This window comes from Limulus polyphemus, unplaced genomic scaffold (assembly GCF_000517525.1).
Source record: "Limulus polyphemus unplaced genomic scaffold, Limulus_polyphemus-2.1.2 Scaffold1921, whole genome shotgun sequence".
NCBI classification, from domain to species: domain Eukaryota; kingdom Metazoa; phylum Arthropoda; class Merostomata; order Xiphosura; family Limulidae; genus Limulus; species Limulus polyphemus.
In genome coordinates, this window is record NW_013667531.1 from 99570 (window position 1) to 115824 (window position 16255).

Sequence of the window (16255 nt, forward strand, 5' to 3'; positions counted from 1 at the left end):
TTAATATTATATTATATATATATATATATATATATATATATATATAAAAATGTGATACATGGATGTTTACGAAATAAATGTAATCAATGAATAAATTATTTTACGTAAAACACAAACAAAACAAGTTATCTTTATTGAACTGTTATTACACAGTGTATCAGTTTGTTACATTATCTGACTACCTATATGTATATTATGCTCAACCCCTGGGAATAGCAACTGGCACAGCTTCAACTCAGTCCTTCGTTATCTGGTTATTGATCCTTTGAATAATGACTTCCTGTCAGATGCAACTTTTTTATCATACAACACTTTGTTATTATTTTGAATTACATCAGCTGTTTGTTCTGCTAAGAATGGGCTTGTGTGTTCAGTAGGGTGTATCCTTTGATGAAGTCATAAGGTGGAACATTGAGGAAATAAAGGATTTTCACTGGATATTGGCTGCTTCTCTTCATGAAATGTTTACATTCCAGTATGCACTCCACTACCTGAATTCATCTGGAGTTACATGTTGCTCTTGCCCAAGTTTCTAATTCTGACTCACAGTCAAACTAAATTTCTTGACTGATACTTTAACATTATATGTAGATTGAAGAACCCAAAGAATGAAAATTCATAACCAGTAACAAATCCTGCCATATTTGTAATTTCATAATTTACAGTAATCTCTACATATAAAAGGTTTTAAAACTATTTGTTTTGTCAAGTACCCTATGAAGAATTTTTTAGGCCTTTGAAATTATTTTTTATTTAACAAAATTTCCAAATGTTTGGCCTAATGTTGCAACTTAAAATTTCATTTTAATATATCTATTATATTCCATACAGTAAATTAAATTAAAAAAAGAATTTCACAGTTTTCATCTTCTCTGTGTTTTAGTTGCAACAAAATGTTAAAATATTCTTTCAATGTCAACTTCCATACTTCGAGTAATTACCAAATATAATTGTTTGACTAATTCTTTAATCAATGTTTGATAATGATTTTTTAAAGCTGTTTTCCTGTATATCAGTAAAATTCCATGCTGATTACCCAAAATAAACTTCATTATAACTAACACTTCTTCAATACCAGAAATGTGAATAATAAAACAAAGTTTGCTATTTTGAATGCCTTTTTTCTTAGAGCAAAGCATAAAAATAACATGTAAATATTATAATATGATAATTTTCTCTTACAAGTTTCAAACCAGTGAGCATGTGAAAGCTACAAGATGGTTTAATTATGTGTAAGGAATAAACTGTTTTTTGAAAACAAAACTATCCTTCACTTTTTGTCATACATTTTCTCACTATCCATTCTACTTTATTTTATTTTTTTTACTTATTTGAACATATTACTTTTCCATCACCATATTTATAATGTGTTTCACAAAAAGAAAAAAAAACTGACCACATGGGATGATGATACGTTGGTGGCAACTTTGGACTGGACACAGGATTGCAGTTGTAAGAACGCATTATTCTTTCAGCAAGAAGAAAATTTCTGAAGAGACTTGCTACTAGTAAGTCCTGTCTGAATAGCTTCTGAAAGAGATCTTTTGGAAGAACATTCCATGCTATGGTATCTGTGATGCCAGTGAATATCCAGTTAAGTTCCCCAAGCATGGTCCTTCGATCATTAAGTTGTCCTGGAATTCTAGAATTTTTTTAAAATTTTAATGAGGCTCTAACAACATTAATAAGTATTTTTTATTGTTTAGTGAAATGATTAATATAATGTTAAAATTTTTGGTACTCCTTGAAGTAAAATTATTTGGTTTTGAAATAATACCTATGTAGTCACAAATGTTTAACATAAGAAGCCAAGTACAACATTTATGTGAATGGAAAGCATTTTAATGGATTATTAATGATATATATTTAAAAAAAAATTTTAATATATTATAAATTATTATAAATTTTACACACTCCCCAGCTGCAAACGCACACAAAAATCCACATGATTTTAAACAAAACAAACTTTTTCTCAAGTTTGTTGGCCATACACATATAGTGATAAGTTTTCAATAAAGCTAATTATCAAAACTATATTTAAAAAATTTGTTCTTGAATAAAAATATACAATACTTCTGTACTTTATATTAACACTCATTTCCTCCCCACCATGCACCAAACAAAGACCTAAAGATTGGCAGGGATCTACTAATTCAACAAGCACTGACAAATTAGATATTTTTGGTTAGAGGAAAACACAAATATAAAAGTAACGAAACACATGTCACTACCATTAAAATCACCAGGTAAAAAGTAGTTAAACAATCAGAAAACATAGATGTACATATAGAACTATCAACAAATGTTGTTGTACCTATAAAACTAAATAATTATAACAATTTTAAACAATATAACAGGTCTGGTATATTGTACAATTACATGCACATTTCTATATACTTTATAGTGTCTTCATTTGGTAGATGAAAACCTTGGCTTTCTATCGGTTGTAGGAAATATATAATTAAACATAAAAGAGAACTATTAACAAATCCTGGCTCTGTAACCAAACAAAATTGAAAGCTTTAAAAATTATGGTTTGTCTGTGCAATAATGATTTATATTGAGCAATTTACATTTAATTTTGTACTTTTTTCAAGGGGTGGTGAGTAAACTAGAGAAGAGAGGATGCCCAGAAAAAATGTGTCACGTGTATCAAACTAGGGGAAATTCAAGACTTTTTTTAATATTGTCTTGTACAATTAAGAACTTAAATTTTATATACTATTAAAATATGGATTATTAGTTAAAATTGTATGCTATATTAAATGGTACAACATAAACAAAAAGAAATGTAATTAACATTTTGAATGTAAGACACTAAAACTTTGTGTCATGTGCACTAAGGAATACCCGTGGTAGAGAGTTAAAGGGATCACTTGAATTTTTTTCTCAAGGATATATCCTGCCAACAGTGTAATGTAAGAATAAAAAAATTTTATTGTATAAACATAAGATATAGAGCACATATAGTACTTATTAAATGCACTGTAATGAAAATGTATTTCAGATAGATATCTCTCTAGGTTAATAATCTAACTCGATGTTGACAAACAATGTTCATCAAAAACTGTAACTTGATACATTTTATTTCAGAAACATTACACACTTCTGTGCACAACAAAGAGGTGTTGTTACCTTAAGCACACAGCTGTGTAAGTTCCTGCACATGCCAGACGCCTTTAACAAAGCTCAAACCCCTACAGGTATCAACATTTATTGTGCCAGCCTGTGATGTAATCATCACTAGGCTCTAATCTTTCACCAACAGGAAGGCAATAATTCTCCATGTGCAGTAATCCCCATGAGCTCTAACATTTGAACAAAGGATCATTTTTCATGAGGCAAACTAAATGCACTGGAAGTGAGAAGGAAGGGTGGGAGGTTGTACAGAGATGTGAATATCCATCAGAAATAAATTTTTAAAGTAAAGAAAATGTAAACTTGAGAAATGCTACTTACCTCTCTGCTCTACAAAGAGCTAGAATCCTACAATGAAGATGGTGGAGGGACCAATGCAGAGAAATTACTAAGATAAGTTTCATTCTGAAAACAGTGTCAGAAATGAAAAGTCCATGAAATGTGACATCCATGAGGCACAGAGTAGCCTAGTAGGGCAGCACTTGGTGGGAGACCACAACCATCTTAAGCAAGAAATAGTTTTGCCCAATGTTATCATGGTATTAACTCATCAACTGCAGATGACGTATATGTCCATCATCAAAGTTCTATGGCTCATCTGCGAATGACGGAAATATCCGTCAATCGCACATACATAACTCTAACTCTATGCAAATGATGATAATTACCATTTTATTGTGATTGATGGCAACTCAGTTTTATCTGTGAGTCGGAAAACGGCAACTGAGCTGCTCCTGCAACAGTTAATGTGTTAATTGTTAGGTGCTAAATTGCTAAGGTGGGCAGGATGTGACATTGCTCAACAGGCCATTACCTCACAGGCAGACAGTTGAGCATGAATATGTAATATGGCTAGACCTGTAAGTCAGTCCATTACGTAAAGGAGGAATACTTACATGAGATACTCACCAAAATAGTCAGGTACAAGTATAAAGATCCCAGACCTGTCTCTTGAGATAAGCTCTGGTTATATCTAAACACAGGGAATAGCATGGTCCAAAATGTAGTGGGGTGACCACAGTGTTCCAAGTAACATCCAGCTCTACTACCAACAAGGGATGCATCCACTTGGTTTCATACCAGTGGGATTACACAACCCGATGAGGAAATTGCCATACTGACTTCCCAGATGGCTTGGGACTGGGAAAGCAAGGGTTCTCCCATACTCCATTAGAAGAAATGAACAGGAACCAGAAAGATTCTAGAACCATGTCATCAAGAACAATCATTTTGAATTAGGTCTCACACTGAGAGACAGTGCAATGGATTATCTTGACTAAAGACAGCAAGTGTGAGAGCATGCACATATCTGGTACTGTCATTTTTTTTTTTTTTCACAAAGGCACTGAGCAAAAGTGGATAGGCTTAACACTTTTTTACTCCCATACTTGATGCAAATGTTAGAAAAGTATTCCATTTAAGGCAACACCTGGGCCACAGGAGGTTCCAATGTCTCTGTAATACAGATATATAAGGAAGGAGATAAGTTACTAGGGAAAGAGGAATTCCATGGTAAGGAAGGATATCTACAAGCACCTTAATAAAAGAGCAGAACAAATGAGACTATAAAGAGACCATACAGAACAAAAGGGATGATCTGGACCAGAAAGATCATACAGGAAAGAAAAAGAGTGGAGAATGAATGGAGAAAAACAACCAATCACCCTCCAAAGTCATCCAAATGTAGGGGAGGAAGGAGTGGAAAGGAAAGAATAATAACTGGTCCCTGTAGTAAAGAGTTTAGGAGAAGGCCAAGACAAATGTGAGAGGGATGTCTCCCACAAGCAAGAAATTGAGGAGATAGTCTAACATGTGTTTAAATTTGAAACACTCACAAATTTCGCACACTGCAAGAGAGGCACTTGCAGTTACTATATAAAAAGACTGGACATTTTCAGCAATGAAAACAACATAAAAAATCATGTTAAGATGTCATGTTAATTTACTTAATGCAAACTGTGTTTACTATGGCTTCTTATAAGCATTTCATATTGTCCCAAATGTAGGAGAGTTGGAAAGGCAGTGATGATAGTACTCCCATAGCAAATCCACAGAAAACACCAGTAAATGTGGGAAGGGTCCAGATCCAGGAAAGACACTAGATCCACAACCAGGGCCTAAGCTCCAAAAACATGATAGACTGTTAACTGAACATGACTGTTTTAGATCTAAAAGATAAAATTCAAAGCCAGGAAAACAGAGGTTCCAGAATCAAGTGCCTTTCAGATGGGAGACAGAAGAAATATCAGAAGTCTAATTGGATCACTATAAGAAGACCAGACAGATGATGGCAAGCTATGAAGCAGCCACCATCTCTAGGATTTAGAAATAAAGAAACCCCTCCTCCAAAAACCAAATGCTAAAAATAGATCAGGCATCCTACCTGAACAGAGGCTGTGGTGGATAGGTATATCTGACATTAAACACAAAGAGATATAATAAGCCACTTGTGCTGCACTCATCACAAACATAGAACCTTATAAATGATAGCAAATGGAACACAAGTATGCACTGGTGGGACATGGAGGGATCAAACAGGACAGACTCATGTGGGTGAAGCAAATGGGTGTTTTTAAGTAACTTTTAAAACTGTTTTATTTTAATGTTAAGAGAGTTTATGAAAGAAACTAAAGAAATTTAGGTTTATAGGTGTGGTACACATACATGAAGAAATGGTATAAGTAAGAATGCCTCTATTACAAAATTAAGTCAATAATTAGCCAAAGCATAGTTAGCTGGTTAGTTAGTATTGAAAATCAGAGCTAAGAGTTATAAAAAAAAATGAAACTACAGTGAAGACATTGAGAAAAATGCCAGTCACAATTTTGACAATGATAAGTTACTGATGCCAATCTAGTAGTACAGTAAAGGCTACTAAAAAGTTTATGATGGCATCTAAAATTGGCACAGACTGGAGTAATAGAATAAGTGAGAAGGCAACTGAAGCACTCACCATGATAGTAACCAATTACTTGAAAGTTTTGGGTCTTGTTTTGGAAATGCCCAATAAGTTGCAGAAATTAGCCAATGAAGTGTCAGAACTGCTTGTGGGTAGTTAAAAATATTACTTGGAAGTTCGTGGGATACAGAGAAAATATAGTACAACAACTTGTGTCTGGAGCTGAAAATCAGCTCTCCCAGAGCTGACAAAGATCTCCAGGGGCTAGTAAGTTCTCCAGAACGAATTACAAATTCTCCAGAGGCTATCAAGTTCTTCCAGAATTGACAATGATGAAGGTATCTAATCTACAACGATACACCAGCTCCACTCTGATGTAAGTACAAATGCTATTTCTCTTGCTCAGTTAATGTAGTTTTGGATAAGATAGTAATCATATAAAGAAAGTTAATGATTGTAAAAAGAGTGAAATTTTTTTATACGAGCTGTATTAGTCAAGAATGTTTAAAATGAAAGTGAAATTTGGATTGTTAAGAATTAACGGATTATTAACATTTAACGGTTGTCATAAAAAGTGTATGTCGTTGTAAGAACTCAAATAAAACTGATGTATTATGTTAAATATCAGTCTCAGAATCAGTTTCTTTAGTCTAATCATAAATTACATTGAGTTAGTGACTTGTGAGCTTCACTCACTACTGCATTCCTCAACTAAACAAAGTTTGTGTAATCAGCAGTAACGTCAAGCTCTAGCGACTAGCCCTAAGGACACTGCCTGTTACATGGAATTGAGTGAGCCCCCATGACCACAAGAGGTGAAAAATGGCAGCGGATATACCCATAATGACATGCCAGAAGACATGTATGGGCACCTTCAAAGAGTAACATGGGACTCAGAAAAACAAAAACAAAGGGCAAAAAAAAAAGATAAGTTTCGAAAGTAAGAAATGGAGACATGAGAACCTGGGGATTCATAGCTTCAAATCTCAAATAAATAAAGAAGTAGGCAGAGTTTGCATTGCATATAAAGGTAGAATGACCTCTAAGTGAAAAAAGATACAGGGTGGGGATTGAGACTAAATCAGAAAACTGAACTAGCCACCCCAAACAAGACAACTCCTGAAGGAGAAGGGAAATTGCAAAGGAGGAAGTCTTGTTGAAAGGGGCAAGTAGAAGCCAAATGTCTATAGAGTAGTAGAATAATAGACCTAAAGAATGAATTGCCAAGGAAAATCCCATCAAGCCCAAAACAAAAAAGATGAAGGCAAAGCCAACTGAAAGGGATGGGCTAACAACTGAATGTCTGACCATTGTGGATGAACTGAAAGATGTGAAGAAAGAAAGTGTCTGAGTCCTTGAATCAGATCATCCACCAGCAGGAAGAGTATCCACCTCAGAGTAAGAAAACTCAACAGGGAACAGAGGGAAGATCAAAGTCAGGTCAAGTTGGATAGACTGATAACTGGTCAGCCATTTTCATGAGAAGAACAAAATGATGGGGATAAAATCCCAGAATGCAGTAGATAAACGTTACCCATAGTCTTCAAAACAGGTAAGGCAGAGCATAAGAGTACAGGAACGAATCATTGAGAATGCACCTGAGGAACTCAACAGATTGTAGCAAAGATAGTGAACAAGTGTACAGAGTTAAAGAGCAAAGCTTCCACAGAACTGGTGCCTAGAAGTGACAGTAGAAAAAAAAATTGCCCAGAAGAACCATGACAGTTAGACCTAAAACAAGGGGGACACTGGATGGTAACAAGAAAACACAGAACAGGATAGAAAGTGATCCCATGACACAATGAGAAACCTGGTGGTCCCACTTGGTCTCAAAAGCAAGAACTTCTCACTTTGAGAATAGATAGTTGCTGATGAGTTGCATCAGCTAAAGATGCCAAGATAGAAAAATATCCCCTCAAAACCAAATTGTATAGAAATGGTGCAAGACAGAAGGTGTGAAGAGAAAACTGAAGGAGACAGATATCAGAAAGTAAGGAAATCTGACAAAGTACATCCCAGGAACAAAGAAACCAAATTAACCCTTTCAATACAGATAGTGGTCAGAACACATCACCATATTTTGTAGACTTACATTCAAAATTTTATTAAACTATTATTTTATGAATGTATGTCAATAAATTTGGTATCAAACTGCAGTTTATAATTTTAGTTTTAGTATTATACATTAGTTAGTTTTTTAATTCAAAAGTAAATATTTAAAAAAAATTGCTTTATATTGATTTTTTGTGTATCATATGGTACATTGTTTTATGCTTTTGCTCAGATTGTATTGCAGGCATCATAAAATATAAAGTCTACAATTTTTAAAGAATTAGAAACTCAAATTACCAATACTGACAAGCAAGATCATAAAATAAGAACTGACAGTCTTTTCTATTTGCTGAGATAACATTATATTTAGTAGTCAAAAAGTTAAAACAAAATGAAAGAAAACTGAGGGTCAGGTGGAAAATACGTATGTGCAAGTTGTCTCAGTAAAGTTGACAGGATCTCAATGTAAAGCCCTAAAAGAAGAGAAATAAAATGAGCCAGCTATATTGATGATGTATAGGCCTAATGACAACCATAAAGAGTACAGAACAAAACCTGTATGTCATATTAAACAAGAGGAACAGACATTGTGACATATGTTCCAAAAGTACAAATATGAGTAAAAAAAAAACAACTCAACAAATGACAAGTTGAAAATGTGGTATCATTCTTGCACATAATATAGAAAAGTAAGGAGAGAAAGACTACACTATGAATGGTAATGACAGTTTAAAATAATAAGTGCAAAATTCTGGTAATTCCTAAAAAAAAAGATCAGAAGACAAGAAGTGTTGAGTAAAGAATGGGCCTTTGTTCAAACACTAATGCTTGTGTGGATTACAGCTCATGGAGGATATGTCACCCTCCTACTGGTAGAGGGCTACAATCTAATGATTACATCATAGGGTGGCACAAAACATATTGAAACATGTAGGGGTGGGAACTTTGTTCAAAGCTTGTGGCATGTGCAGGAACTTACACAGCAGTGTGTTTAAGGTAATAGTTCTTTGTTGTGCATAGAAGTGAGTAATGTTTAGAAACATAATGTATCAAGTTACAGTTTTGATGAACATTGTTTGTCAACATAAGAGCTAGGAGATTAACTCAATTAGTGTTACATAAAATAATATATTGAAATTACAATTTAATCGATTAAGGTTTGGAAATAATAAAAGTTAGTGTTTCCAATTATTACTCTTTTTGAATTAGCAAAGTAATCAAAATATTACAATTATAACTTATCAATATTTTTAATTTAATTCATGATTTTTCACCTTAATCAGTAAGTGGCATGAAATAACCACCTCATCATAATTAGTGCTACCGATTATTACCATTTTCACTTATTTCAACTATCCAGGTCTCAAGTGAGAATAATCAGTTAGTTGACCATTAATTTATTGAGAAATTCTACCAGTTACCCAGCTCAAGTCAGCATAAATGTACAACATTAGTACTTCAATCTTCATATATTTTCAAATGCTCCAAAAATTTGTCCAGACAACTGAAATAGTTATTATGCCTGAATGTACTTTAATCAATTCTTTTTTTTCTCAATATATCTTTGACTAATCCATTAAACTGTGTTCTTTTGTTTTTAGCCCAAGTTCTAAAATATCCAAGTTCTTCACCGAGACATTGTACTCAATTTTATTATTTTCTTGCTACATCTTTAGCTATCTGGAATTTCTATGTAACAAGCAGAAGCAAAGCCTTATTGAATAATTGCTTGCCCACTACAAATATTTTTCATGTTTTATTGTATTCTGAAATGCACAAGATAATACAAGTTATTTTTACAATTGATTTGATCAAGAAATTTAAACAAAGAAAACACATTACAAACATGGCCAAGTAGGGCATGCAAAATTTCTATGCTTGGAAACTAATTCTAATGCTTTCTCAAGACATTGAAAAGAAAAACATGTCAAAGATAATTAAATCCACAAATACTAATAACATTCTGCAAGTTATTGTTCATGATTTTATGTGCTTCATAACATTTCATGAAATACAAAATAAAGCTACAAAATATATTTTTCATTTTCAAGGCATTTCAAGGTTTTAACATTTAAAGTAAGTCTTGGTTTTGGAATGATTTCTATGTGTTAATACTGTGGTATGTTACTGCAATTATGAGTGGTGGTGCTCAAGTAACAATGCTTAGCACCTACATATTTGGTTCACTGTGAATTTCTAACATATTATAATATATTGCTGCTACAGGTAGACTCATGGATGGTAACCTCATCAAATGCTTTATCATATTTAGAATAATGCTAAAATGATATGCATGTATGTCTGACAGTTCAAATATGATGTTAAATTATACATTTACTAGCTTGTCAAATAAAGTGTACATAGTTTAAACTACACACATACCTCTACCAACCATATTAACATGCTAAAATCATGGAATTTCATCTACCAGGTTAGGGATGATGCCAAAATTATGAACTACCAGGTTATGACTGATAATGAAATTCCTGTTTGTCATCTACATCTGAATGCTAGAATCCTATACACACTTCTTCCAAATTATCAATCATGATAAAATAATGCACATCCCCACCTTCTCTTCCAGCAGAAACAATTAAATAATGAAACTGTTAAAATACCTCTACAAGGTTAAGTGAAATGTTAGTCATTCACATACCCATCTTTTAACTACTATATGTTCTGAGAATGATGTGCAGAACTCTTTCATACAGTCATTCACATAACTGGCTCTAAACAATAGTGTAATTCCAGAACCACACAAATGCTTAAATATCAAAATGTGATACTAGGAATGTCAGGTACCTGTCAATATGCTCCAATGTAATTCCAGGAACTAACTTGCTTGTGTTCTGCATTACAAACCTTCAGAAGAAAAATAAGAAATTAACTCACATCATACTAACTACAATAAACATCAAATCAACTATAAAGCTAAAAGTATTTTATGCAACCAAAAGTTTAGAAAAAAACACAGATTTGAAATGGCAACAATGAAATGGAATGTATGTTAAAGCATATGGCAGACATATGTTTAATAATATTGGTAAGAGAAAATGTTATGAAGAAAGATTAAAATATAAGTATAAACCACTGCATCTTTAACAAGAATAACTAAATAAATAAATAAAAACAGTGGAAACCTGGAAATAATTAGATTGATGAAAAAAAAAGGATGAAATGATGTTATTATTTAGTGTTGGACGATCAATGAAAATGCTTTTTTAATATAGTTTCTTTAATCTATTTTTCTGAAGACAAGAACTTAAAAGTTTTAAAAACAAAAGATAAAGTGATTGTTCTGTTTAATTTGATACAAACTTCAGGCAGATTAGTTAGCTTATATCCACTTCTGAATGAAAATTATATTCGCTCATATGCACATATTTATAGGTGATGTGTAGTTTTTTTTATCAATATAGGTAGGCTTACAGTTACCACAAGTGTATTTATAAATGACCCATGAGTGGATAGGAATGTGAATAGTGTATTTGGTTTTAAACTCCTAGTTTTAAATTCTAAATATTGACTTAAATAATAAATGTAGTTTACTTTGCAATTAATATGTCTTGCTTATTTTTTTTTTATTCAGGAACTGGGTTTAAACATTTGTTTGCCCATGAAAAAAAGAGATAAGAACAAGCAAATATTTTGAGACAGCACATTGCTTCTTGGTAGGTTCTATATTTGTTAAAAAAACTGTTTGTGTGATAGAATGTAAGAAATTAAGGAAATAGCCATTATTTTGTAATAGTTATTAATTTTGGAAATTTCTGAGTGACAACAGAAACAGTCAGACCAGATATTATATGCTTTGTTAAGGAGATTTAAAACAAGGTTACATTTGAAGGAGTCTGGTACGAGATTCTCAAAACGAGTGTACAAGCCATTAAATTTTTTCTTATGGTAAACATATATGGCAAAGAGATTGTTTATTTTGTTTACTCAGACATCTAAAAAAAGGTAAGTTATTGTTTTTTTCCCATCTAACATGTAAAGTTTGTACATGGATGTTACATAAAAAGAGACTATTCTGTTTCTTTGGTTGTTGAATTTCATGTAATGTTACCCTAGTGAAACTGATCATCAAATTATAATGCACCCACATGTTAAATAATGGGAATGAAATGCACAACATGAAGACTGTGAGTCGGGCACCATAACCACCAGAGTAGAAAGAAAAAGTAGAAAAGAATCAGCAACATATGTTCAATATAATACTGGTTTCTAATGGGTGGGGGAGGGGGGCATTTATCCAGTCACTAAAATTCATATTAACATAAAAAACATTTAACAAAAATTGGACCTAGCTTTATGTAAATTTAGGTGTAGAAAGCAGCTTGGAACAGATTGCGTGTTTATACACATTTGTTCACTTTCATGAGAAAGCACAAGTGCTAAATCCAGCATCAAGGTTAAATAAAATTAAACCTCTTTATTTATGAATGAAAACAATGAGGTGTAAGTGTATAAATAAAATCTACAAAAAACTAGAAATAAAAGTTAACTTTTTCTAAAATCTTTGTCTTGGATTTACTTTCTAACTATATTTTGGAAAATATGAAGTAAGTTAGACAACCAAAATTATTGAAAGAACTAAACTAACAAGAACAGAAACCATTTTTATTTTAAAAAAAAACAGTAGCTGGTGGAAGATACTTTCTACTTTAAACAAACTGATTAGTAAATTCAGAGACTTGAGGTAGTTTTCAGTATTTAACCTTTTGTGTACATCATTGCTCAATTGCTCATGTCATGATGTTTTACAAACTTATATTAAGGATTTAATTTAAAAAACTTTACTATCAATATATGTCAATAAATTTGGCATCAGAGCGTATTTCACAATTCAAATTTTTATATTATCTAAATTCTGATTTTCTAATTTCAAAAGAAAAATATTTTACAAAATTCTCAATTTTCACTTACGTTGTCATGTGACACACATGCCCCCTTTTAGTTTATATAAATAATAACAATGTCAAATGTACCATTCCAATGTCCTACCATCTCCATTTGTTGAGATATCATTATATTTGTCCAACACACAACAGAAGTCCTGCCTATCTATCCTTAACTTTCAAAGCAGTTTTCAAAACCATATGAGCTTATTTGATGTACATGTTTATAATAAAAAAAAAGAAAGTTTTTTTTCAAGCTTGCAACAGTCCTTTTAAATTCGGTGGCAACAGACATTGGTTGAAAGAAAATGATTGATGCGTATGTAAATGAAGTTCTTGGTGTATTAAAAGCATGAAGTAAAAGATTCTTACCACCTGAGAGCAATTTTAATTGGTGTTGTAAGGCATGAGGTAAAAAGGTCAGCAGGCAAGTCTGGGTTCATGGGTAATATCTGATGCTTTCCACAAGCAGCTAACTGTATACAGTTTTTGTAATTAGATGGTGGTGGTCCTTGGTATTGGCCTTTACTGTTGGCAACAGACAACTGAAAACACAAACTTCATGAGAACTGTAATACTGAAATAATCAGAAATGCAGATGGATCTAGTTTACAAAAAAAGTAGTATACAAGACAAAACTTCCCAGTGTGGACAAAGTTTTTTTGTCTTGATGGATAACAACACCTTAAATTACTTAAGAGAATGAGCTACCTGAATGTGTTACAATATGTAGTGCAACATATTATTTGGCTAACTGTAAAGTTTAAAATAGCAATTATTAAAAGCAATATAAATTTTATTTTCTTAAGATATGAAGGTGTTAAAGTTAACATTACCCTTAACTGAAAAATGTGTATTTTAGATACCTCTACACAGAACAAATAGCTAGTATTCATCACTACTGCCAAAAGTTTTTGCACCAAGCCTTTGAATGGACTCTAGCACCTACAAATAATAAAATGAACTATGCTAGTGTATGATGCAATAAGCATGAAACTATACCCTTCTACCAATAAAAGGATAACACATCCTCTTTGCACAGTATTCCTATTAAGTACTTTATGTAAACCAAAAGTTCATATTTGATGAGGTAAATAGATAATCCAAAAGTGGGGAGGTTGGGTAGATGGTTTTATTAACAGGTGAGTATCTATCTGAAATACATTTTCAGGTAGGAAAAATGTTAACTTCACACTATGTTACCCACATCCCACCAGAACAAATATCTAAATTTCCACACTACGATAGTGGAGGGACCAGTTACAAGAATTAAATTAAAAAGTCTCCTTTCTGAGACTGTAGTGACAGAAAAGAAAAACTAATAGTGTATGTCTCCCATTGGGGGTGGGACCAAACTGGAACAGCTGTCAGTAAGAAACTGCATCCATCTCTAACCTGAAATACTCTTTGCCCATTTCAAAGTAGCACAGAAAGGTTCTGTCAAAAGTATCTTCTATTTATTGCTAAAGTCTTGCAAATATGGGTGGAGGCTGCTTAATCACCCTATATATCCCAGGAAGTTAGCAGTAAAACAAGTCATACAGTATGGGGGGAAATACCTTCAAGAATATGCAGGTTCAGGGATGAATAATCCCAGACCTGCATCCCAAGACCCACCTGGCTGGTCACAACCATTGGGAATGTTCCAGTTCTTAGTGTAGGGAATGGCCTGTACTACTCTTCCAGGATGATATCCCTGTCCTACTTCCAATCAAGGGTGTATCAATTTGGTCTCATACATACCATCAAGATTAAACTAACTCAAAGGATAATTTTCCATACTAACCACCCAAGCAGCTTGGTAATGAGGAAGCAAGGGTTCTCCAGTTCCATTAAAATAAATTGAGAAGAAGAAAGCTAAGTAGGGTGGAACAGTAGAAAGGTGTACGAACTGAACAGGAATCATCTCAACAAATTGGATTACTGCAAACAGGCAAAGTAGGAGTTGTCCAATTTAGTGAGCTTGTGGCCACTTTTTTTTTTTTTTTTTATTGGTCCAGTAAGGTTTGGGCACTGAACAGGGGTTTATAGGTTGAACACTTTCTGTTATCTCCCATTTGATGCAGATTTTGGGAAAGAGAATTATTCCCTTTAAGGAACACTGGTCACATGATAGGTTCCTTTTAATTTTTTTATAGGTATTTTTATTAATTTATTTATTAAATTATGTTTCTCTTGGTAGTGGTGTTGGAGAATGGTGACTGGAGAAAGACAAAACCCAGAAGCTAATGAGACCACAGTGTAATGTAGGTAATGTGACAGAAATTGTGTCTGGGGTTGTTCACATCTCCAACTGTAGAACTTCATCCAAGGGACAGTGACAGCCAGAGAGGTAAGAGATGTCACGAGATAACAAACTTGATGGGAGGTGACAAGAAAAAAACGAAAAAGTGTCATCTCCATTCAATACTAAATGTTAGGAACAGCACAAGAGATCACATAAGAAAACAATGTGTCTAAACAGTTTAATGCCAAGGAAAAGAATAAGCTTTTGGTTTACACAAAGTGCTCAACAGGAGTATTGTGCAAGGAAGATATATCATTGTCCTATTGGTGGAAAGGTATAGTCTAATGCCGATTACATTGTAGACTAGCACAGGTTATGTTAGTATGTGAAAGAGTGAAAGCTCATTCAAAGCCTTGCCCTATTTACAAAAACCGTCAGCATTTGCTCACAGTGATAAATATTTGTTTTTTTTTATAGAGGTGATTAGCTTAATCTGATTAATTTTATTTCATCAAACTAATGTTGTGTTCATAATGATATTCTGACAAAGCAAGAAATATGAATTTTATGAATTTTTAAAGTTCATCAGACCCTATCTGACACTCATAAAAAGTTAGTAAATAATCTTGATTATTTTAACAAAATTAGCTCAAAACTTCCTTTGCTAATACAAAAGAATTTGAAGATACATTTGCCCTGTTACACCTAATTTTACTGATCAGTATGAAAATTTCTGCTTCAAACATTGCTGAAAAATAAAGAACTGTACTTTTAAGTAGCAGAAAGATAAAATTTACTTCATATTCCCTTTCATGCTGAATGGCAAATTGTTTGAAAGATTCTACAATGAGTCCTGCACAGGAACAATCATAAACATAGATCGAAGGTGATCCCATCCACTGCTGAAGATCACAGACTGACAGAGGAATATACTGTGTAAAATTCTGTAAAGTAAAATAGTTATGTCATAAACTAGTAGAACAATCCTCCAAGTGATTCTATATATATATATATACATAGCGTGGTCACAAGTAAATAGAC

At 33.0% G+C, this 16255-nt stretch overlaps 1 protein-coding gene across 1 annotated transcript in view; it reads right to left on the reverse strand.

The window, feature by feature from the left end:
• Nucleotides 1-16255, reverse strand: part of LOC106465361 (regulatory-associated protein of mTOR-like) — a 79816-nt gene that overhangs the window by 50427 nt on the left and 13134 nt on the right. The window contains exons 5-8 of the mRNA XM_022393238.1: nt 16012-16158; nt 13360-13532; nt 10892-10951; nt 1397-1642 (exon numbers count right to left, since the gene is read on the reverse strand). Coding sequence (XP_022248946.1) covers nt 1397-1642; nt 10892-10951; nt 13360-13532; nt 16012-16158 — 626 coding nt within the window. The remainder of the gene's footprint in view (nt 1-1396; nt 1643-10891; nt 10952-13359; nt 13533-16011; nt 16159-16255) is intronic.